Source organism: Aedes aegypti, chromosome 1 (assembly GCF_002204515.2).
Source record: "Aedes aegypti strain LVP_AGWG chromosome 1, AaegL5.0 Primary Assembly, whole genome shotgun sequence".
Taxonomy (NCBI): Eukaryota; Metazoa; Arthropoda; class Insecta; order Diptera; family Culicidae; genus Aedes; species Aedes aegypti.
Window position 1 is genome coordinate 285,857,626 of NC_035107.1, and position 23,650 is coordinate 285,881,275.

The following is a 23,650-nucleotide window of genomic DNA, read 5'->3' on the forward strand; positions in this document are numbered from 1 at the left end:
TTCGGATTGCTGTTGCTGTAGTAGAGTATTCTGCTTTCGCAGCTCTCCGGTTTCAGCACTCCAGCGTTTGTAGCAGTGTCCACCAAAACGATTTATTTTCGGGATCGCGCCGGTTGGCGGCATCTCTTCCAGCTTTAAGATGTCTTCATAGGGCTGTAGATCCACAAGAGGCAAATTGTCAGTGCGCATCGTACCTTCGTGCTGTGCGTACACGAATTCTCTCTGCTCTTGGAAGTTTTCTTAAAAACTACCTAAAGCAATAAAACAGTACTTTTCAGTGCTACACAAACAGTACTTTTCAGTGCTAAAATTAAAAACGGTACTTTTCAGTGCTACTTAAACAGTACTTTTCAGTACTATTTTTTCTACTATTGATCCCTTTACGATCCTTGTTTGGACCCGTGCCTTCGATTTTTCGTTGGACCCGTTGGCGAAAGCTAGCGGTGGTAATCCTTCTTGGACACCGTCTAGGGAAAAAAAAACTCAAGAAGGTCACGTCTTTCTCGTTTATTAACTAAACATGGTATCAACAACTAACAAAAGGAAGGGTGAATCTCTGAATTCACTACTTCCTTCCAAAAAAGTGGGTTTCAAAACTGTCACTACACGTGGCAAGAATGGAAGAAAGGACGCTTCCCCGGAATGCGAACTTTCTTCCAAGGGTGAAATGAATAATTGTATTGAAATGAGCAATCAGTTCGATGCTCTAGACAAATTTTCCGAACACCAAATCGAAGCAGCCTCTAGCCCAGGCTCTTTGATTCAAGTGAGGAAGCAAAGAGTGCCGCCTATCGTGGTCAGTTGTTCCGAATTTGGGGGATTTAGGCAGGAGATCTTGAACTCCATTAGGGGAATCAAGGTTTCCTTCCGAATCGCAAAGAAAGGAGACTGTCGCGTTTTGCCGGAAACTCTTAAAGATCGCGAACTTCTTCTCAGATATCTTGAAGAGAAGAAGCACAAATTTTTTACTTATGACGACAAAACTGAACGTTTGTTCAAAGTCGTCTTGAAAGGTCTCTCAAGTGACTATAAGTCACCTGAAGAGATCAAAAATGGAATAAATGATTTACTTGGATTTTCCCCAGTCCAAGTAATCATTATGAAAAAGAGAACCCAATCTGGCATTGTTCGGAAAGGGCTTTCTCAAGAATATTATTTAGTTCACTTTAACAAAAAAGAACTAAATAATATTAAAGCTTTAGAAAAAGCTAAACTTATGTTCGATGTCCGTGTGACGTGGGAACATTTCCAGAAACCTGGAGGAAATTACCAGAACCCCACTCAGTGCCGTCGGTGCCAAAAGTGGGGTCATGGTACAAAAAATTGTCGCATGGATGCTAAATGCATGATTTGCGGAGGTTCTTCTCACGCTAAGGACGACTGTCCTGTGAAAGAAGATACCAGAAAATTTCAATGCGCCAATTGCAAGGGCCCTCACAAAGCTAACTTTTGGGAATGCATTTCACGCAAAAGAGTCGTTGAGGCTCGTGCCAAGCAGATGAAGGATAATATCCGTTACGACAACGGTCGTTTCCGGAATTTGCCTGGTAGAGTATCGAACAATGCTCATTTTTCAGTTAACGATCGCTTGATTAGGAATCATACCCACCAGGAAGATCATAATCATGCTCATTCACAAACAAATTTTAATCCGTCGGGTAGCCGTTCGAATCTTTCAATTTCGAATGTATCTACCCACGGTAAATCCTTTGCCGATATCGTAGCAGGTAATTCGAACTCTTCCCCTGTTCGTTCCATGAGTACCCATTCTACTTGTTTCAAATCAAATGGAAAAAACCCTACCGCCACAGGTAACTCCTACCCCGCTTCTTCGTCTACCGAAAATTCCAATGGGAAATCATCAGATGATATGTCTGCCTCTGATTTTAATTTTCTAACTGAACAATTGAATCTAATGATTGATGCAATGTTCAAAGCCACCACTATGACTGAAGCAGTCCAAGTAGGTGTAAAATTTACAAATAAAATTGTTATTGGATTACGTTTTTCTAATGGATCCAAATAATAATTTAAATATTTTAAATTGGAATGCTCGTTCTCTGAATGGTAAAGAGGACGAGCTGTTTAATTTTCTTACAGCTAATAAAGTGCATATAGCAGTTATTACCGAAACTTATTTAAAACCTGGATCCAAATTTAAAAAAGATCCTAACTTTTTTGTTTATCGTAATGATCGACTTGATGGGGCATGTGGGGGAGTTGCAATCATCATTCATAGGCGTATAAAACATCAACTGTTTTCGTCATTTGAAACTAAAGTTTTTGAAACTTTAGGTGTTTCTGTTGAAACACAGTTTGGTAAATATACTTTCATAGCTGCCTATTTGCCTTTTCAATGCTCTGGACAGCAAGTTAATTGGCTTCAAACTGACTTGCGAAAATTGACTCGCAATAAGTCAAAAATTTTTGTCATTGGTGACTTTAATGCCAAACATCGGTCATGGAATAATTCTCAAAGTAATTCCAACGGCAGAATTTTATTTGATGAGTGCTCTTCAGGATATTTCTCAATTCAATACCCCGATAGCCCTACATGTTTTTCCTCTTCTAGAAATCCATCTACGATTGACTTGGTCTTAACCGACTCTAGTCATCTTTGTAGCCAATTAGTTACTCATGCTGATTTTGATTCTGATCATGTCCCTGTTACATTTCAAATATCGCATGAAGCGATTCTCAATCCTATCAGCTCCACTTTCAATTATTTACGAGCCGACTGGAATATATATGAAACGTATGTTGACTCTAATCTTGATGTTAACATTTCTTTAGAAACTAAAATTGATATTGACAATGCTCTTGAAACTTTAACAAATTCCATTGTTGAAGCCAGGAACATTGCAATTCCAAAATGTGAAGTAAAATTTGAATCCGTGATTATAGACGATGATCTTAAACTCTTGATCCGTCTTAAAAACGTGAGGAGAAGGCAATTTCAACGCACTCGTGATCCTGCTATGAAAATTATATGGCAGGATTTGCAGAAAGAAATCAAGAAACGTTTTGCAGATTTAAGAAACAAAAATTTTGAAAATAAAATTTCTCAATTGGACCCCGGCTCTAAGCCCTTTTGGAAATTATCTAAAATCTTGAAAAAACCTCAGAAGCCTATACCGGCATTGAAAGAGGAAAACAAATTATTACTAACTAATTGCGAAAAAGCTCAAAAACTTGCTATGCAGTTTGAAAGTGCTCACAATTTTAATTTAGGACTTACTAGTCCAATTGAAAATGAAGTTACTCAGGAGTTCGAAAATATTCTCAATCAAGAGAACGTTTTCGAAAATGCCTGGGAGACTGATTTGGAAGAAGTGAGAACTATTATTAAAAAATTCAAAAATATGAAAGCTCCTGGCGATGATGGAATTTTCTACATCCTCATCAAGAAACTTCCAGAAAGTAGCTTATCATTTTTAGTTGATATATTTAACAAATGTTTTCAATTAGCATATTTTCCTGACAAATGGAAAAATGCTAAGGTTGTTCCAATTTTAAAACCAGACAAAAATCCTGCAGAAGCTTCTAGCTATCGTCCAATCAGTTTGCTTTCCTCCATCAGTAAACTTTTTGAAAAGGTTATTTTGAACAGAATGATGGCCCACATCAACGAAAATTCAATTTTTGCCAATGAACAGTTCGGATTCCGCCATGGACATTCGACCACTCATCAACTTTTACGTGTAACAAATTTGATCCGTTCCAACAAATCTGAAGGCTACTCTACTGGTCTTGCTCTTCTAGACATAGAAAAAGCATTCGACAGTGTTTGGCATGAAGGTTTGATTGTAAAATTGAAAAATTTTAATTTTCCAACATACATTGTTAGAATAATTCAAAGTTATCTGTCAAATCGTACACTTCAGGTTAATTATCAGAACTCCAGATCTGAAAGACTTCCTGTAAGAGCTGGTGTTCCCCAAGGCAGCATCTTGGGACCAATATTATACAATATTTTCACATCTGACTTACCTGAGTTACCTCAGGGATGTCAAAAATCTTTGTTTGCGGATGACACAGGCCTCTCCGCCAAAGGACGAAGCCTGCGTGTCATCTGTAGTCGATTGCAAAAAAGTTTGGATATTTTTTCTTCATACTTGCAAAAATGGAAGATTTCTCCTAATGCTTCCAAAACTCAACTAATAATATTCCCACATAAACCAAAAGCTCTTTATTTGAAACCTTCAAGTAGACATGTTGTCACGATGAGAGGGGTTCCAATAAATTGGTCAGATGAAGTTAAGTATCTAGGACTCATGCTAGAAAAGAATTTAACTTTCAAAAATCACATTGAGGGCATTCAAGCCAAATGTAACAAATATGTAAAATGTCTCTATCCCCTTATTAATAGAAAATCAAAACTTTGTCTTAAGAACAAGCTTTTGATATTCAAACAAATTTTCAGGCCAGCCATGTTGTATGCTGTACCAATATGGACTAGCTGTTGTAATACCAGGAAGAAAGCTCTGCAGAGAATTCAAAATAAAATTTTGAAAATGATTCTGAGGCTTCCTCCCTGGTATAGTACCAATGAGTTACATAGGATATCCAATGTTGAAACATTGGAACAAATGTCAAATAAAATAATCAATAATTTCAGGCAAAAATCGTTACAATCTTCTATTGCCACGATTAATGCGTTATATGATTAGGTTAAGTTAGGTTAAGTATATTAAAAACTTTTTTTTTCTCTTATGAGCAGGTGAAATCAAGTCACCTGTAAAAAATCTGAACTGCTACGGCAAATGAAATGTAATATGTTGTTAACAAAATGTTAATAAAATCTTAGATTTGTTTTACCAAATTAGGATGATAGTGTTGTCTAATAACACAGAACACCTAGATATAAGAAATAATGAATGTAATGTTTGGAATGATACTAATAAAGAAATTAAAAAAAAAAAAAAAAAAAAAAAAAAAAAAAAAAAAAAAAAAAAAAAAAAAAAAGAGGCAAATTGGACGGATTTTGACTCGGACCACACTCGTTATGGTTCAATCCGACAGCACCATCGGCGGAATCTTCCGAATCTTCAATGGTGATGCTTCCCAAGGTTTGTGGGATCGACTTCACCTCTGATCCCGTGTTCGCCCTGGTTTCACCACAGGTTGGAAGTATCTCGATTGCGGTCTTCAGTGGCGTCGAGGAAGGGTGTACTCCCTGCGTGTTTGCCAGACTTGGATCCTCTGGATGACAGGAATTCGCAGACGTCGAGGCATTTGTTTGTTCAACGGTATCCTTACCACCGCCATCGCCCGACCCGGTCTGCCTTACCCAATCTTCCGTACGCTTCGTTGATCTCTGGCTGCTTCGCATACTGCGCACACTTTTTTCCTCTTCGTCATCCTGCCGGCTCAGCAATTCGTGCCTCCGAGCGATAAACTGCTTTTCACGCTCTAACTTCTCTTGGAATTCCCGTTCGCGAATTGCGCGTTCCATGTCAATCCTCTCGCGGCTTAGATTCTCCAATAACTTCTTCTCTTCCTCCATAAGCTGAAGCTCGCGTTGTATTCTTGCTCTACGAGTACTCGAAGAACTCGAAATACCACTAATTACGCTTGGTGATTTCGGGAGTAAAAGGTCCTCACCCGGAATACACTTTCCACAAACGAAGTTAATAGTACGTACCGTCGTAGTGCTGACATTCGCACATGAGAAATGGTACCATGCCCACACAGTTACGGATCACCCACAGTGACGGATCACTATGGCGTTAAACATCGGATAACTCGCTCAAAACATAAATGTTGACGAAAAACATATTTTTCCCATGTTATACTATTTGTCTTCTACCATTTGTAATGTTAAGCACAACATTCAACCGCTAAATAACGGTGTTTTTGACAAATGTTTAGTTGGTACCACACAGCTATCATTATATAGTCGTTTTCTGTAAGAAGTGCCGTCAGCATTCATAAGCTCCCACAGGTGGTGGAATTCAAATGTTATAGCATGTTTTATGCTCGTTCGCTTCGATTTAGTATGAATTCATCTTTGGAAAACATTTTACATGATTTTTTTTTTCAAAACACCGAATATTAGCACTTCTAACTAGTGATCCATAATAAGGACCAGAAAATAATTGTTTACCACGGTTATGGATCACTTCCAAAGAATGTAGATTTCTGCTATGTTATGCATTGGATTCGACATTTTCAGACAATAGCAGTAAGGATAAAACTAATAAAATATCAAGGTTTGTAAATTTCATATTTTAGCAGGCAAAAATGGGAGGAAAACTTGGTGTGGAGCGGAAACAGTTCATGTCTCAGTTACTACAATGCAGTATCACAATAAAACGGGCATTTTACCCTTGTTTCCAGCTCTAACACTGCTATTTTTTGCAGTAATATATGACACATTGTTAACTTTCGCCATACCATGCAATACAGATGCATTGAGTTGAAAATCTCTTGATTTTGCGCACTGATCCGTAATATGTCACAATTTGATCCATAATATGAAAATTGATCCATAATATGGTTTTCAGGAACCGACACAATTTTTAATTTTTATGCAATCCTATGTAAATATTACACCCAAAACAGTTTACTAACCAAAGTTCCAATTTGAAACGATTCGATTCGTGCTTTTAAATTACAATTTTACGTTTTTCATGTCGTTTTATTGAATGTTATAGGTTGGACTCCACACTATTTGATCCATAACTGTGGGGTCATGGCACCAGAGGCTGCATTTCTGGCACTGCACCATGTACATCTCGGAGTTGTTCGACCGACTACAGCCGCCGCAGTCATGCAGCTCACCTCCAGCGCTATCAACCATGGACAGGATGAACGAATCTGCCGACGATGTACTTGCCTCTCTATCGACGTCACCCGGTGGAGTGAGGTTAGCATCCACCTGCTCAATAGCTCTCGTCCGGGACCGGGTCTGTCGCACATTGGACTGGAAACTCATCTCTATTCCGGTAAATCTTTGAGTAAACTGAAGCGAAGAGATTTTTCGGAAATCTTGCAGCAGAAACTCGCGTATTGTGGGAGTATGATCAGCTTAAAGCTGCGAATAATATATTTTTAGGATCAATTTCAGCATAATATTTTGTATCAATTTACTTACATTTAGTCTCCGTTAGTTAGTCTTAAGTAATCAATTCGCAACAGTAACTAAAGTTCACTATTCTAAAATGCTACAATAGAGTTTTAATGCAGTTCAATAAACAGTAATAACGATTTAATTCAATTATTTTTACCTCAAAATTTCACTCTTTCCACGAATTCAGAAATTCTCTTATCGTGAAACCAAAACAAATCTTCTTCTCATTCGTAATCTATGTACTCATTTTCATCCTTCAATGACTGCTCAATTGACTACCTGTTGGGTCATGGAGTGGCTCACGCTACTTCTAGACAGTGGGCTGATGCGGCGAACAAAAATGAAACGAAATTCTTGCACTTTCATTTCACCATCGAGACGACACAAACAAGCCTTCGTGTTTCACATAATGCTTTCGAAAACGCACAACCCTGGTCGTAGGCCGTTCTCGTTCGTCAGCCGATTAGAACTAAACAATTATTGACTAGTTTCAGTCAAAATTTCGCCCAATTTTACCCTTGCATACGCCACAAAGTTGCAAACTAATCAAAGTGTCTTTGGGCACAACTACGATTAAAATTGAACGTAAAAAAAACCGTAAAACAAAACAAACAACGAGCTCACCGCTTATTAAAAAAATAGTCCATCCAAGTGTACATATCAAATAATATAATTACAATGAAGCAACCGACATATCCACTGACTTGAAGTGAATTCTTAAATATTAATTTCTAAGTAAATGAAAACCGAATTTGGTGCGATACCATTTAGTTCCAACTAGAACTTACTTGTCCGTTTTGCGCAAGAAGCACCCTCGCTAAGCCACACCGCCATAGCAGGCGCCCGTACTGTACGCTGCATAGTTTTCAAGCCCAATCACAGACATCAAGAAAAGGCATTTCTTCAAACCAGGCACTTGAAAAAGACGAAATACCCATTTTGTGAAAATTAAAACATTAACTTTTGTTTTGTATTCTGTTTTTTCTTCGTTTTCCATGAAAGAGTTTCCATAATAGGTTTAATAAATGTCTAGATGTGTGCTTGTGTGCGAATCTGTGTTGTGTGTGTGTTTTGCTATAGAGTGTATTAAGTTTTATGTTCGACTTGTTCTGTTTCTCTTCTGGGATGAATATTTTCGATTTACTGGTGGAAATTGCGCCTTTTATATTTTTCGCTCTCTTAGAGACCTTGTTTATTAAAAACTTGGAAATCGAGGACGAATGAGTCTTCTGTTTTTTTGTCTTGGATTCCTGCATAACTTCAGGTTGAGTGGTACGTGAATGCTAATTATTCAGACTAACCTTTTTTTCGTTTTCCAATATCCGACAGAAAGAATCGATGTTGTTTTCATAAAACAGTTGGAAAGCGCTTCGATGATCAATTCAGATCCAGATATGGCAGTCGAACAGTTGAAATAGCAATTAATGGAAATTTCGCCCACAAAATTGCCATTCCGACGTTTCGACAGTTAAAAGTATTTGACTTTGCCAGGGTTCAGAAAATGCAATTTCATAGGAAGAGTAGGTTTTTATGGATTTGAACACTTAAAACGGCCTTTGCTAGTAAGAATTAGCAGTAATAGTAGCAAAAAGTCATTCACGCCTCCTAGAAATCATCTCAAAACGGAAACTAATCGCATTTTCCTCGTTTTCTATTATTAACACAACCTTACGCGTCTAGGTTTTTCTTTCACTCTCGATCCTGCATCATCAAGCAAATAGGATGGTATAACAAAACTTAAGGACATTTTTTCATAGACTAGCTAGTTTAATAAATACGATTTTTGCCTTTAATAGCGTTCACTTTTCAATGATCTAGGATATAATAGGTTTATAATAATAAAAAAATGTTTTAAATTAAACTTTCGTAATCGTAAATCGTAGCAACTAAGAAAGCACAATAGATAGAAACACAAAACGGCAGCGATTTCTTTGCTGAGTCGCTCCACACGCAAAGGAGCTCAACATTCTGGTAAAAAATACATTTGTGTCTGTGTGTTTGGGTATGTAGCGATAAGAAACGTGATTAAAAATTACACGAGCACCATTTCCCTTAAATACGGAAACTACTGACAGTAGAAAGAAAAAAATGTAAATCTGCGTCATTTTCGCCTTCCTCTCTAGCTTGATCACTTTCTGCCATTTAGCCTTCTCTTTTTTTTCGCCGTTTTTTTTTATCCACAATGGAGAAACATAATCCTATACCCAACGATGACTTTCGAATGCCGAAAACTAGTAACTATGTGCTTTACAATTATAATTTAGACGCGAAAGAAAAGAAATCTCCTTCGACCCTGCTTAACCGCTTCCCTCTCCGTCGCTTGCTCTCTATATTTTTGGTACCAAAGATAAATCAAATCTTAACTTTTTAAAACATCACAATTTTGGTTCGCCGAACTCGCTTAAAAACTAGGCTGTATTAATCCAAACTTCCGCGACTTTGACTGGCTTCCTTTCAGTAAAACATATGCGCACCTTGTTCACTTACCTTCGAATCTTCTTACTCTACCCTACGCTTCGACGTATGCCCCCTCTTCTGCTTCCTTTGCCGCAGAACTTTCAGAAGTCAGTTCGGACGATTCCGTCGTCTCTTTCGTCTTCCCAGGAGGTTCTTCACCGGACGGATTTCTCCGCTTGATCTTACTGGGACTGGGGCAACTGGTCGCGACCGAACTTGGCGCCGTTCCACTACTGAAGCTACTTCGGCGAACCGTTTCCGGTTCGCCCTCACCGTCATCCTCTGCCGTCTCCATGGAAGGCGTCTTCGCTTTTGATGACGATGCCAACGGCGATCCCTTTGACACACTATCCTCATCTTCGTCGTCGTCGTCATCGTCCAAGCATTCAAATATTAGTTCGATGTGACTTTCGATGTCCTTGATTAGATTTCGCTGGTACAGCTCCTGCTCGCTGAGACCCTGTTTCAGATCCTTCGAGTGTTCTCCCTCCGATTTCGATTTGTCGTCAGCTTCTTTGTTAGTATTGCTATCACTACAACTCCTACTGCTGCTTCCAGACTCTTCTTGCTTATGTTTATCATCTTCCTTGCCACTGTTAGCCTCACTACTCACATCCTGATCCATCCGCTCTATCCCACTTTCATCTTTCTTCTCCTGATGAAGCTTCTGCTCTTCGCTCATCTCCATCTCTCGCTCTTCCTTGTTCTCACTCGATTGCTTCACCTCAGTCGTCGATTCTTCCGACTGCTTCCTGTCAGTCTCCTGTGCTTTCTCCCCACTGGAATGGTTCGCCCCGGATTGAGCAACTCTGTCCTGCTCCAGATCCGGTTCGGAAACCGGTAGTCGCAGAACAGCCTGCCGTTGTACTTGTGCTGAACTGCTGCAACTGCTGTTGGTAATCTTCCGCCGCTTCGGTGGAGTTTCCTCTGCAAAGAAACGATCGATATTCAATCATTTCCTAAGGAACTGACTTCCTTTGAGCGATCCAACTTACCGTCACTGTACATCTCGTCCTTGAACTTGAGCAGAACCGCGTGCAGCGAGTTCTGCAGCAGCGTTTTCACCGAACCGGGAATACCCGTCCGCTGTCCGATGATTCGTATCGCTTGCAGATCGCCGCAAATGTCCTCGAGGTTACCCTTGTCCGGCAGCAGTTGGCAGATAGACTCCAGCAATCGGGGCACGACCAGCCGGGATTTCACCTGGATTTGTGGAAGGGAAAGTTGATTTGATGACTTCGAAGATGCTTAGCTGCGAAGAAGCAAGTTTCTGACAGTAAGCTCATGCTTCCTCAATCTATTGAGAGAAGATTTCTCAAGCTTCTGAGAGAAGCTTCCTCAAGATTTTGAGAGAAGCTTCCTCAAGATTCTGAGAGTCGCTTCCTCAAGTATCTGAAAAAAGCTTCCTCAAGCTTTCGAGTCAAACTTCCTCAAGATTCTGTGAGAAGTTTCCTCAAGCTTCTTAAAGAAGATTCCTCAAGCTTCCTCAAACGTCTGAGAGGAGCTTCCTCGTGCTTCTGAGAGAAGCTTCCTCAAGCTTCTGAGAGTAGCTTTCTTCAGCTTCTGAGAAAAGCTTCCTCAAGCTTCTGAGAGAAGCTTCCTCAAAATTCTGAGACAAGCTTCCTCAAGCTTCCGAAAGTAGCTTCCTCAAGCTTCTGGGAAAAGCTTCCTCAAGCTTCTGGGAGAAGCTTCCTCAAGCTTCTGGAAGAAGCTTCCTCAAGGTTCTGGGAGAAGCTGCCTCAAGCTTTTGGGAGAAGCTTCCTCAAGCTTCTGGGAGAAGCTTCCTCATGCTTCTGGGAGAAGCTTTCTCATGCTTTTGAAAGAAGCTTCCTCAAACTCATTAGCGCAGCTTCATCCTATTTCTGAGAGAAACTAGCACAAGCTTCTGTGAGAAGCTTCCTCGAGCTTCTGAGAAAAGCTCCGCCAGGCTTCTGGGGGAAGCTTTTCCAAGCTTCGGAAGGAAGCTTTTCCTAGCTTCTGAGGAAAGCTTTCCCAAGCTTTTGAGGGAAGCTTTTCCTAGCTTCTGATGGTAGCTTTTCCTAGCTTCTGAGGAAACCTTTTCCAAGCTTCTGAGAGAAGCTTTTCCAAGCTTCTGAGATAAGCTTTTCCTAGCTTCTGAGGAAAGCTTTTCATAGTTTCTGAGGGAAGCTTTTCCTAGCTTCTGAGGGAAGCTTTTCCTAGCTTCTGAGAGAAGCTTTTCCAAGCTTCTGAGAGAAGCTTTTCCAAGGCTTCAGAGGGAAGTTTTTCCAACCTTCTGAGGAAAGCTTTCCCAACCTTCTGAGGAAAGCTTTTCCAACCTTCTGAGGGAAGCTTTTCTAAGCTTCTGACGGAATCTTTTCCAAGCTTCTGAGAGAATCTTTTCCAAGCTTCTGAGGGAAGCTTTTCCTAGCGTCTGAGGAAAGCTTTTCCTAGCTTCTGAGGGAAGCTTTTCCTAGCTTCTGAGGGAAGCTTTTCCTAGCTTCTGAGGGAAGCTTTTCCTAGCTTCTGAGAGAAGCTTTTCCAAGCTTCTGAGGGAAGCTTTTCCAAGCTTCTGAGGGAAGCTTTTCCAAGCTTCTGAGGGAAGCTTTTCCAAGCTTTAGGAAGTTTTTCCAAGCTTCAGGAAGTTTTTCCTACCTTCTGAGGAAAGCTTTTCCAACCTTCTGAGGGAAGCTTTTCTAAGCTTCTGAGGGAATCTTTTCCAAGCTTCTGAGGGAAGCTTTTCCAAGCTTCTGAGAGAAGCTTTTCCAAGGTTCTGATGGAAGCTTTTCCAAGCTTCAGAGGGAAGCTTTTCCTAGCTTCTGAGGAAAGCTTTTCCAACCTTCTGAGGGAAGCTTTTCCAAGCTTCTGAGGAAAGCTGTTCCAAGCTTCTGAGGGAACCTTTTCCAAGCTTCTGACGAAAGCTTTTCCAAGCTTCTGACGAAAGCTTTTCCAAGCTTCTGACGGAAGCTTTTTCAAGTTTCTGGCGGAAGCTTTTTCAAGTTTATGGCGGAAGCTTTTCAAAGCTACTGATGAAAGCTTTCCGAAGCTGCTGATGGCAACTTTTCCAAGTTCTTGAGGTCAGCTTTTCCAAGCTACTGAGGGAAGCTTTTCCAAGCTTCTGAGGGAAGCTTTTCCAAGCTTCTGAGGGAAGCTTTTCCAAGCTTTAGGAAGTTTTTCCAAGCTTCAGGAAGTTTTTCCTACCTTCTGAGGAAAGCTTTTCCAACCTTCTGAGGAAATCTTTTCCAAGCTTCTGAGGGAAGCTTTTCCAACCTTCTGAGGGAAGCTTTTCTAAACTTCTGAGGGAATCTTTTCCAAGCTTCTGAGGGAAGCTTTTCCAAGCTTCTGAGAGAAGCTTTTCCAAGGTTCTGATGGAAGCTTTTCCAAGCTTCAGAGGGAAGCTTTTCCTAGCTTCTGAGGAAAGCTTTTCCAACCTTCTGAGGGAAGCTTTTCCAAGCTTCTGAGGAAAGCTGTTCCAAGCTTCTGAGGGAACCTTTTCCAAGCTTCTGACGAAAGCTTTTCCAAGCTTCTGACGAAAGCTTTTCCAAGCTTCTGACGGAAGCTTTTCCAAGCTTCTGACGGAAGCTTTTCCAAGCTTCTGACGGAAGCTTTTTCAAGTTTCTGGCGGAAGCTTTTTCAAGTTTATGGCGGAAGCTTTTCAAAGCTACTGATGAAAGCTTTCCGAAGCTGCTGATGGCAACTTTTCCAAGTTCTTGAGGTCAGCTTTTCCAAGCTACTGAGGGAAGCTTTTCCAAGCTTCTGAGGGAAGCTTTTCCAAGCTTTAGGAAGTTTTTCCAAGCTTCAGGAAGTTTTTCCTACCTTCTGAGGAAAGCTTTTCCAACCTTCTGAGGAAATCTTTTCCAAGCTTCTGAGGGAAGCTTTTCCAACCTTCTGAGGGAAGCTTTTCTAAACTTCTGAGGGAATCTTTTCCAAGCTTCTGAGGGAAGCTTTTCCAAGCTTCTGAGAGAAGCTTTTCCAAGGTTCTGATGGAAGCTTTTCCAAGCTTCAGAGGGAAGCTTTTCCTAGCTTCTAAGGAAAGCTTTTCCAACCTTCTGAGGGATTTTTTTCCAAGCTACTGAGGAAAACTTTTCCAAGCTACTGAGGGATTTTTTTCCAAGCTTGAGATAGAAGCTTTTCCAACCTTCTGAGGAAAGCTTTTCCTAGCTTCTGAGGGAAGCTTTTCCTAGTTTGTGAAGGAAGCTTTTCCTAGCTTCTGACGGAAGCTTTTCCAAGCTTCTGAGGGAAGTTTTTCTAAGCTTCTGACGGAAGCTTTTCAAGTTTCTGGCGGAAGCTTTTTCTAAGCTTCTGACGGAAGCTTTTTCTAAGCTTCTGACGGAAGCTTTTCAAGTTTCTGGCGGAAGCTTTTTCAAGTTTCTGGCGGAAGCTTTTCAAAGCTACTGATAAAAGCTTTCCGAAGCTGCTGATGGCAACTTTTCCAAGTCTTGAGGTAAGCTTTTCCAAGCTTCTGAGGTAAGCTTTTCCAAGCTTCAGAGGGAAGCTTTTCCAACCTTCTGAAGAAAGCTTTTCCAACCTTCTGAGGAAAGCTTTTCTAACCTTCTGAGGGAAGCTTTTCTAAGCTTCTGAGGGAATCTTTTCGAAACTTCTGAAGGAAGCTTTTCCAAACTCCTGAGGGAAAAATTTTCAAGCTTCTGAGGGAAGCTTTTCCTAGCTTCTGAGGGATGCTTTTCCTAGTTTCTGAGGGAAGCTTTTCCTAACTTCTGAGGGAAGCTTTTCCTAGCTTCTGAGGGAAGCTTTTCCTAGCTTCTGAGGGAAGCTTTTCCTAGCTTCTGAGGGAAGCTTTTCCTAGCTTCTGAGGGAAGCTTTTCCAAGCTTCTGAGGGAAGCTTTTTCAAGCTTCTGAGGGAAGCTTTTCCAAGCTTCTGATGGAAGCCTTTCCAAGCTTCAGAGGGAAGCTTTTCCAAGCTTCTGATGGAAGTTTTTCCAAGCTTCTGAGGGAAGCTTTTCCAAGCTTCGGAAGGAAGCTTTTCCAAGCTTCTGAGGGAAGTTTTTCCAAGATTCTGAGGAAAGTTCTTCCAAGCTTCTGAGAGAAGCTTTTCCAAGCTTCTGAGAGAAGCTTTTCCAAGCTTCTGAGGGAAGCTTTTCCAAGCTTCTGAGGGAAGCTTTTCCAAGCTTCTGAGGGATGCCTTTCCAAGTTTCTGACGGAAGCTTTTCCAAGCTTCTGACGGAAGCTTTTCCAAGCTGCTGATGGCAACTTTTCCAAGTTCTTGAGGTCAGCTTTTCCAAGCTACTGAGGTAAGCTTTTCTAAGCTTCTAAGGGAAGCTTTTCTGAGTGTCTGAGGGAAGCTTTCCCAAACTTCTTAGGGAAACTTTTCAAGCTTCTGAAGAAAAATATTCCAAGTTTCCTTAGAATGCTACTCTTGTAGCTTCAGGATCCAAGGTTTTTAAGCTAAATATTCCAGGGGAAGCTTCTAAATCTACGTATATAAGTCTTTCCACTTTTCAAGTACATTTTTCTAAGCCACTGCGCCAGGGAAGAAGCAATTCGCACTCATACATACCTTCGGGTAGTAGATTTCGATAAAGTTCGCAATAACCGGATCGTTCAGCGACAGTCTTTCGTCTCTCAGAATCTCATCGATGTAATCCACCAGCAATGGGTTCTTGATCAGCAGCTCAGCGTACCTAAAGCATAGAAAAGTTGCAACATTTAAGAAACTTCCTAGATGCAACGAGACTTTTCCTAAGTCCTGAGTTTTACCTATTGGTGGTTTTGTTGTTATAGATGCCAACCCAGAACTTGGCAAAGATGTTGAAATGCAACACCACGGCTTCGATCCCGGTCAGCAGCGACAGGTGCACGAGCGGCTCGTTGAACTGGCTGGACGTGACCGCCACCCGGAACATGATGTCGAGAAACTCGTGGTACGGACGGTAGAACAGCTCCAGCGCGAGATCGAAGTCCTTGTCGAGACCCTGAAAAGGTACAAAAACATTATTTTCAAAGTTTTACTGAACATCGAAGTGATACGAACCTTCTCGCAAATCTGCGACTGCGGTATGTTCATCTGGACCATGGGCCGAGGCGGACGCGGCGTGTTCTTCGACACCGGTGGCCATTGCGCTTTCATACCGCGCCGTGGGAAGTAAGATCCCAAGGGTCCCATCGTGTGGGCAACGTTCTGAGTGTGGCAGTGGGTTAGCAGTGGAACCAAGACGGTGCTGATGATCTCCGGCGGGGCACACTTGACCAGTTCTTTGAGCACTTCCAGGGCGAGATTGCGCATCTCCGGTGGGTTGAACGTGTTCAGGAGCGTGGCTAGCCTCCGGACTGCGTCCGGGAGGCCCTTCATCAGTGCCGGCGGTGGACGTTTCTTCTGCTCTCGACAGCTGGCCCGCAGAGTGCTGATGAGCAGTATGACTTCGGTTAGCAGTTCTTGCAGGTCACCGAACACGTGACAAGCGGTAGCCTCATGATACATGGAGTGTAACGTGTGAAGGGCGTCGAAGCATAGCGTGATGCCTCCGTTCAGGACGACGAACAGTCGATCGTCGTCGTTGTCGACCAGGATCCGCAGTGCTGCTATCAACGTACCCCACGACACCCGGGCGTCCAGGCCGCTCAGGTATGCAGTTAGGGTTGTCCTCCGGAAGATGGTAACCTCCCGTTGTTCCGCTTCCGTGGCATCCGGATGCCGTTGTGCAAAGAGCGTCATCAATCGGAACAGTTCATCGACGGCCAGCGGATACTGCGTGGGATGGGGAGTGATGTTCTTGAACGCCCACTGGAGGTTCTGATGGGCGGCCAGCTGACGGGTCAGCAGTCGGCTCTGTTGGCAGCACATTCGAAGCAGCCCGTAGTAAACGGGGAGCATCGCTCGATTGTAGGTGACGATCTCCGAGTCATCGTGGTCGGCCCTGAATGAGATTGGAATCTTGGTTAGGATTCTTGCGAGAGGTTTGATGCAAAACTTGTAGTACGAACAAAAAAGTTTAACCTTAGTACATGAAGCATCTACTCAAAACAATACTCCACATGTAGCATTTACTACCGAGGATGTTAGTAAACTCAACTTTACTACATTCTATCCAAACCGCGCAATAATACTTACAGGATGTAGTTAAATGCAATGTTTCTGGTGATGTCTGGACAATTGGCAACGAGAAGGGCGTTCTCCGGACAATCGAGCGTGGCTTGGTACCAGAACGCCAGGAGCGCCTGTTTGTTGTGGTGCGCCGGAACTGATGGTTCCGATAACCGAGGATGGAACAGTTCCCACAAAGCTCGTAAATGGGGACCCAGCTGAAGAATGAAGAGCCAGAATGAATCAGTGAGGAATTCCTCCAAAACCCTTCCGAAACTTACCATCAACTTCTCCGTCTTGGACACCAAACAGTACGTCATCAGGTTGAAGTAGGCCGTCAACTTGGTCGTCCCGTGGACGCTGATGTCCGTGTAGTTCCGGGCGGACCGGAGCAGTCGAAGCAGGAGATTCAGTATCGTGTGCAGGATGAGCTGAGCTTCGCAGGAAATTTCCCTCGGCTGGGAGGCATGCATCGTCAGTTTGTGATGAGACGTGGCGCGGAAATTGGTTCGGAAGTTTTGCGACGGGACCAGCGATACCAGGAGATAGGCCGCGGCGTTCCGCACTCGAGCATTGTTGTGCGCGAGCAGGAACGTTTCGACCCAACTTTCGGCAGACTGGAGGATCCAGGTGTGAGCAATTTTGTTCCGAGGGGCTTGCACGGCCAACCAATCCAGAGCTGACTGCGGACAGTATTCGGCGGCATCCCAAACCCGTTGCAGTACCAGCTGCGAGAAACATGGCAACCCGGAAGGACCGCCGGTAGCCTCGGTCAACAGTGTCAACAGCTTGAAGAACGGTCCGCAAAGTTCCGTGTGCTTCGTCACGGCCGTGAACAGCATTGCGATGATCTGCCCGGCCAACCGTTCGTCGCATCGACACAACGCATGGATCAAGTGCCTCGTCTGGTGCGGGTTGATGTTGTCCTTGATTTGCTGATACAGGAACGGAAACCCTTTTCCTCCGGCGATGGCATTGTAGTCCCGAGCGGACAGGTGCAGACGCAGATCCGGTCCTCGGGATCGCTCTACCAGCGATGCCACCAAAGCAATCATCTTATCCAGCGACGCCGGTCGGCTTTTGTCAACCGTTAGAGCCTCATCGGACGAGTTGTCCTCGTTGTCGGAGTTGGTGTCGATCTGGAGGCAAAATCGAATGTTAAATTCTGAAATCAATTCTTCTATAATCAGCATAAACTCACGCAATCCTGCGCCTTGTGGCCGAGGTAGAAATCCGCCACGCTTCGTATCACGTTGATCCGCAGCAGGAACAGAGCTTCCTCCTCGCCCATTCGGGAGAACTCGTACAGCAGCCCGAAGAACTCCGACAGATGGCGCAAATGGGCCCGCGCTCCGTGCTCCATCAGCATTATCAACGACTTGATGAACCGGGTGACGCAGGAAACGTTGCCAATGATTTCGTTCCCATCCTCGTCGCTTTCCACCTTCAGGTAGAGGGCGCTGTGACTTTGCCTGGAATACGGCATAGTTGAAGAAGACTTTGGATCTGGAGGAATAGCAGTGGTTCTTACCTCAATCGCTGAATCACGTGAATTACCAACCGCTGGAACATCTGCCGGACCATCTGGTTCGGGCACTGGATCAGGACCTGCACGGGCCACCACGGTTCCGCCGACATGTGGCTGAGGAACCACTCGCAAGCCTCCTGGCTGGCGTTGAACTGCTTGGTGAGCAGTTCCACCCAGAGGACCATCGTAGGCTGGAAAGAGGGAGGGGGAAAGTTTAGACAGGATATTCAGCAATTGAAGGCCAGGTCGAATTGGGATTTGTAAACATTCAGTTCTCTAGATAGAAATGACTTGTTCTTCTTAATAACAATTGAATCTCTAGGGAAGATAGATCCTTTATTATACTTTTAGCGGTTTCCAAAAGATGGGAATTGTCGAGACTATTGGGTCATTCGACGAGTAAAGTAAATCTCTGTCTTGTATAGCAAGGATCTAAGTAGTCAATTCTTGGCTCAAATTAGTAGAATTCCCGTTCACTCACTTGCGATACGAGACAAGGAAATCCCATATCACTTCACTTGTGGAATCTTTAGTCTAAGGCAGCAGCCTTTTATTACGTAACGCTAGAATTGGAAATTTTTGATCCTCTCCATAACGATTTTTGAAAGAAAATATTCAAAATTTGGTATGAGCCGTGACGCTCCCCCCCATCTTCATACGAGCTTTACATAATTTGTGGATGGCACTTAACTAAACACATTAAACCTCCTACACATTTGATCATTGTAACAACCAAACACATTTTATCTGTTTTACATGTTTATTTGATACGATTGCGAAAAATACAAAATAATGGCGTCTGGTGCGCCCGCGATCGCGAAAAACTTATAACTCATGAGCTGGCGGAATTCGAGGGGTGCCAACTTTTTTTTTTCTACTTTTCTGCTAGGGATACTCCTTTTGTCCGACCATTCGACAAGTTGATAGCAGAGGGCTTTTACGTTCCCTTACATTGCGCCCCCTGGTGTGACACTGGTTTGTCATCACGAATGTCCCCTTCCAAACAGATCTTCTTCAGCTTGATGCATGGTCGGCGATAAACTCCGGAGTGGGTTCTGACTTCAGCAACTCTTACTATGTTGTCATCACCTGTCCAACACCTTTCCACAATTGCCAGGGGCCACTTGCCACGTTCGTTTATCATATCCGATACGTATACGACATCACCTTCTCTTACCTCTCCAATGGATTGTCGCCATTTTTGTCTCGGAATCAGAGTCGGCATATACTCTTTCATCCATCGTTTCCAGAAATTGTCGATGAGTTTTTGCGCCATCCTCCACTGCTTTCCCCAATCGAGATCGCTTTGGCTGAACGCTCCTGGTGACTGAACATTACTCGATGCTCCAATCAAAAAATGATTAGGGGTTAGCGCTTCACAGTCATTGACATCAGATGATACATAAGTCAAAGGTCGACTATTGACGAGGTGTTCAGCTTCTACTAGTAACGTTTCCAAGACTTCTTGCCTCGGTGCTCGCTCCTTCAATGTTTCTCTTAGAGATGTCCTGATGCTCCTAATAACCCTTTCCCATGATCCACCCATATGACTCGCAGCTGGGGGGTTGAACATCCACTGTATGCCTCTTGTTAACACTTCACGCTCGATGTCTCCAAAGCTCAGTTGATTGAGTGCTTCTTTTAACTCTCTATCAGCACCGCGCAAATTTGTGCCGTTATCAGAGTAGATGAAATCCGGTTTCCTGCGTCGCGCCATCATTCGTCGAATGGACATTATACACGAATCTGCAGACAACGAGTGGGCCACTTCAACGTGGACGGCTCTAGTCGTCATACAAGTAAAAACCACTCCGTACCGTTTTTCTCTACGTCGTCCAACCGTAACATCGAAGGGCCCAAAAAAATCCATTCCGGTATGCGTAAAAGGAAGCTTATACATATCTAAACGGCATTCCGGAAGTTGTCCCATGATTGGCGTAACCTGCTTGGGCTTTCTGACACGACAATACTGACATCCGAAAACAACTTTTCGCAGCAAACTTCGTAAGCCTATTATCCAATAGGTTTGCCTGATTTCGTTCAATACGAGTTCACGCCCCTGATGATGAGCTTCTTGATGATAATTCTTAACAAGCAAAGATACAAATCTCCCCGATGCTCCAAGTATGATTGGATTCTATACACCTGGTTCCACGTTTGCCTTGTTCAGTCTTCCTCCGACACGCATTATTCCTTCATTGTCCAAAAAAGGTGCTAACGACTTCAGCTTACTTGACGGCTTCAATTCACCGCGATTCATCAAAACAGTGTAATCTTCAGGGAATTGTTCATTCTGCACTGCTTTCAGCCATAGACAAATAGCTCTCTGTTCTTCACACGGTTGAATTTGCTTGATACTCGATTTACGCTTGCACATATCAATGAACTTACGTACATAAGCCGTCGATCGGATTAATCTTCTCCATTGACTAAACCGGTTTACGTCGGGTAGAATTGACTCACTTTCCATCACTGTGTTCACGACTGGTGTTTCATTTCATTTTTCATTTTGCAGCGTTTGGTGGGGCAATGAGAGCGCAAGTCAGTCCAAAGCCGGGGTAAGGGATAGGTAATGGCCGTAATAGTCTATGCGGACCACTTGAACACCATCGGAAAGGATAAGAAGGGTTGGGGTAGGGTATAGGGAATGGAGAAGACTTGGCACAGTAATGCGATTAATGCTGCAAAATGTAAATGTGCTGAAAGCAATTTAATTTGAGTTTTTAAGTTTGATTTGACTTATTAAAATTCTAAATAGATCGGCCATTGTACAAGTAAGAAAGAATATGCTGATCGCTTTCTAGAAATTTTATAAACAACAAAATAATAACAATATGAGAGTGATGCTAAGGGCTGCTGATGGCACAATGCGACGCTTTAGGAGATTTTGATACTGATTGAACATTACTATACAGAGCGCAAATTAATCGATGGTAATAACTTTACAAACTTTATCTGTTTTTACACTGATTGACGATGCTGATTTATATAAAAATATTTTAAAAATATTTGATATTAGTTCATTTGTTTGTGTTATCTAGGTGTTAATAATGGAAAAATTTTACATACCCTTGATAAAATACTTCCCTGACCAGAAATATTATATTTTGAGCGCCCTTTTCGAAGCTATTCTATCCAGGTATCCATGTACTGCTTTCAATCCTGAAATTATTCTTATTGTGCATGCTCATGCATTATATCAGTGATGCTCATAATCATGCAACAGATAAGAAGGAGAGAAAAAGAGAATATAGGAACAGTGATTAGTAATGAGTTAATTATGTAGTTTTGTTAGAATTATAAACAATTAAACAGCAGTAATGAATAGCTTATAAAATTACTTTACAGCGTAGCTGAGCCTTTCGGAACATAAGACCGATGTATAAAAATAATTTGTTTCGAAATTGTCCGCGTGGTCTTCTAGTGCCCCTATTAGATAAGAATCAGTCATAGACATACATACCGAATGCTCGCCATGACCCTATGACCAACATTTGTATATGTATAGACTTAGCTGATGTGGCTTTTCGAATAGGTAGTTCTTTCACTCATTGATTGTCTTCAAAACCTTGTCAAGTATAGAAAATTAATTTTATTTCATTTATTACTACATTGAAGCTACATTGTACTTATTAAGTATTAGGTATTATCTTATGTTTTTATCACTATTGATATTATCAAGGCCAGAATTCCCAGTGAGTGAAGAATTTTATAGTACTAGAACACCATAGAAGATCGCTAAACATTACCTAATCATGGAACGGCTTTTTGTTCTATTATTTTAGGTAGATGCTATTGATCTCCCTTTGCTCCTATCCGCAACCCGGTGCACGCGCCCTGTTGGTTTTCGAAAACCTCGTAGAAGATTACAAACCGTCAATGGCATTCCCAATTACTACCCCACATTGCACATTCAAGGGTCTGATTGTGCTCCTAACCCACCCTCAGTCTGTAATCTTCTCGCCAGTTTGAAATTATATTTTCCCGAAGTGAAAGTAATTTTGATGAGTGATAGCGTAGTGCAGCCCAACTGCATAGTACAGTAGTTTAACCAGAATCTTTAGGTCAGAAGATTAAATCTAAATTTTGTAATAAAAAGGTTGCCATTGCTTTGAAATTTACCCAACATCTAATCAAAACTACTAACAACAGCGATCAATTATCAAAATTCATCGCTCCCTGGAAAATATAATCCCAAGCCCAGGGACTGTGTTCACGACTGGTGTTTCGGAACAAAATTCATCGATATCGGCTTCGAATGCATGGTCATTTGCAACCATCGTTGACCAATCGGTGACATTTTGCTTCAGCATATTCGGTCCGGTGAACCACCTTCCAGTCGTAGAAATATCCAGCTCTTCCGCATCTCGTGTTCCCTCATCAGCAACGTTTTCCAGAGTGGTGACATAAAGCCAATCGTCTGGGGACGACTGTTCCAAAATTTCTCCAACTTTATTTGCAACAAATGTTTTCAATGCTTTCTTCGTTTTCAGCCAACATAACACCGTGCGACTATCAGTCCAGTACACAGTCTTGTGCACTTGAACGCCCATCTCTTCTTTGATCATCAAAGAAAGGCGGTAACCCAGTAAGGCAGCTTGCAATTCTAGTTTTGGAATTGACATAAAACGTACTGGAGCAACTCTTCCTCTTGAAGCGACAAAGGAAACATCAATTTTTTCGGCTTTCACAACTCTCAAGTAGGCTACTGCATTCATTGCCATGGTGCTTGCGTCACAAAACACATGCAGTTCGACCTGATCGCAACTACGAAGATTAGCACTGTAACAACGGGTGACGCGAACATCTGTGATTGTCGAAAGATTGCTCAACCATTTCAACCACTTTTTCCTAGCTCCATCCTCCAGCTGGTCATCCCATCCAATACCACTGCGCCAGATTTGTTGAATTAAAATCCTTCCCCTAATCGTCATTGGGGTGACGAATCCAAGTGGGTCGAAAATTGACATCACCACAGACAAAACTTCACGTTTGGTTGGTACGCGCTTGCCTGTGATTATAGCTGAATCAATCTTGCAGAAGTTGGAGGAGAAAGTGAAGCAGTCGCTCTCACTATTCCATAGTAAACCAAGAACTCGATGCACTCCGTCACTAATATCTGAACTGGACGTGTCTGCTTGCAGGTTAAGTGGTATGGTGTTCAAAACCTCTTTCGTGCTGCACCGAAAATTTCGAATTTCGAACCCACCGGCTTTATGTACTTGGATTACGTCCTGGATTAATTCCGCAGCCTTCAACTCGTCGTCTTCGCTTCCCAAAAAATCATCAACATAATGATCATGCACGATAGCATTGCAAGCATCAGGGTATTCATCGGCATAGAGCTGTGCGTTGTGATTCTTTATGTAGTGAGCGATAAATGGAGATGAATTAGCGCCAAAAATCATTGCTTTCATCCGAAAAGTTTCCACGGGCTCACTGGGACTGCTTCGATAAACAAAACATTGAGACCAACTGTCTGCTTCAGAGATCCAGATCCGATTAAACATTTCTTTAATGTCACCAACGAATCCAATTTTTCCCCGGCGGAACCGTAGAATCACTCCTTGCAACGATTTTAGAAGATCCGGTCCGG

At 42.5% G+C, this 23,650-nt stretch overlaps 1 protein-coding gene across 1 annotated transcript in view; it reads right to left on the reverse strand.

The window, feature by feature from the left end:
* Nucleotides 1-8,009: 8,009 nt before the first annotated feature.
* Nucleotides 8,010-23,650, reverse strand: part of LOC5575651 (ubiquitin carboxyl-terminal hydrolase 34) — a 63,401-nt gene continuing 47,760 nt past the window's right edge. The window contains exons 10-18 of the mRNA XM_021838070.1: nt 18,058-18,245; nt 17,728-17,998; nt 16,808-17,665; nt 16,554-16,744; nt 15,477-16,359; nt 15,203-15,417; nt 15,003-15,126; nt 10,525-10,732; nt 8,010-10,456 (exon numbers count right to left, since the gene is read on the reverse strand). Of these exons, the coding sequence (XP_021693762.1) occupies nt 9,582-10,456; nt 10,525-10,732; nt 15,003-15,126; nt 15,203-15,417; nt 15,477-16,359; nt 16,554-16,744; nt 16,808-17,665; nt 17,728-17,998; nt 18,058-18,245 (3,813 nt within the window). The 3' untranslated portion in view covers nt 8,010-9,581. The remainder of the gene's footprint in view (nt 10,457-10,524; nt 10,733-15,002; nt 15,127-15,202; nt 15,418-15,476; nt 16,360-16,553; nt 16,745-16,807; nt 17,666-17,727; nt 17,999-18,057; nt 18,246-23,650) is intronic.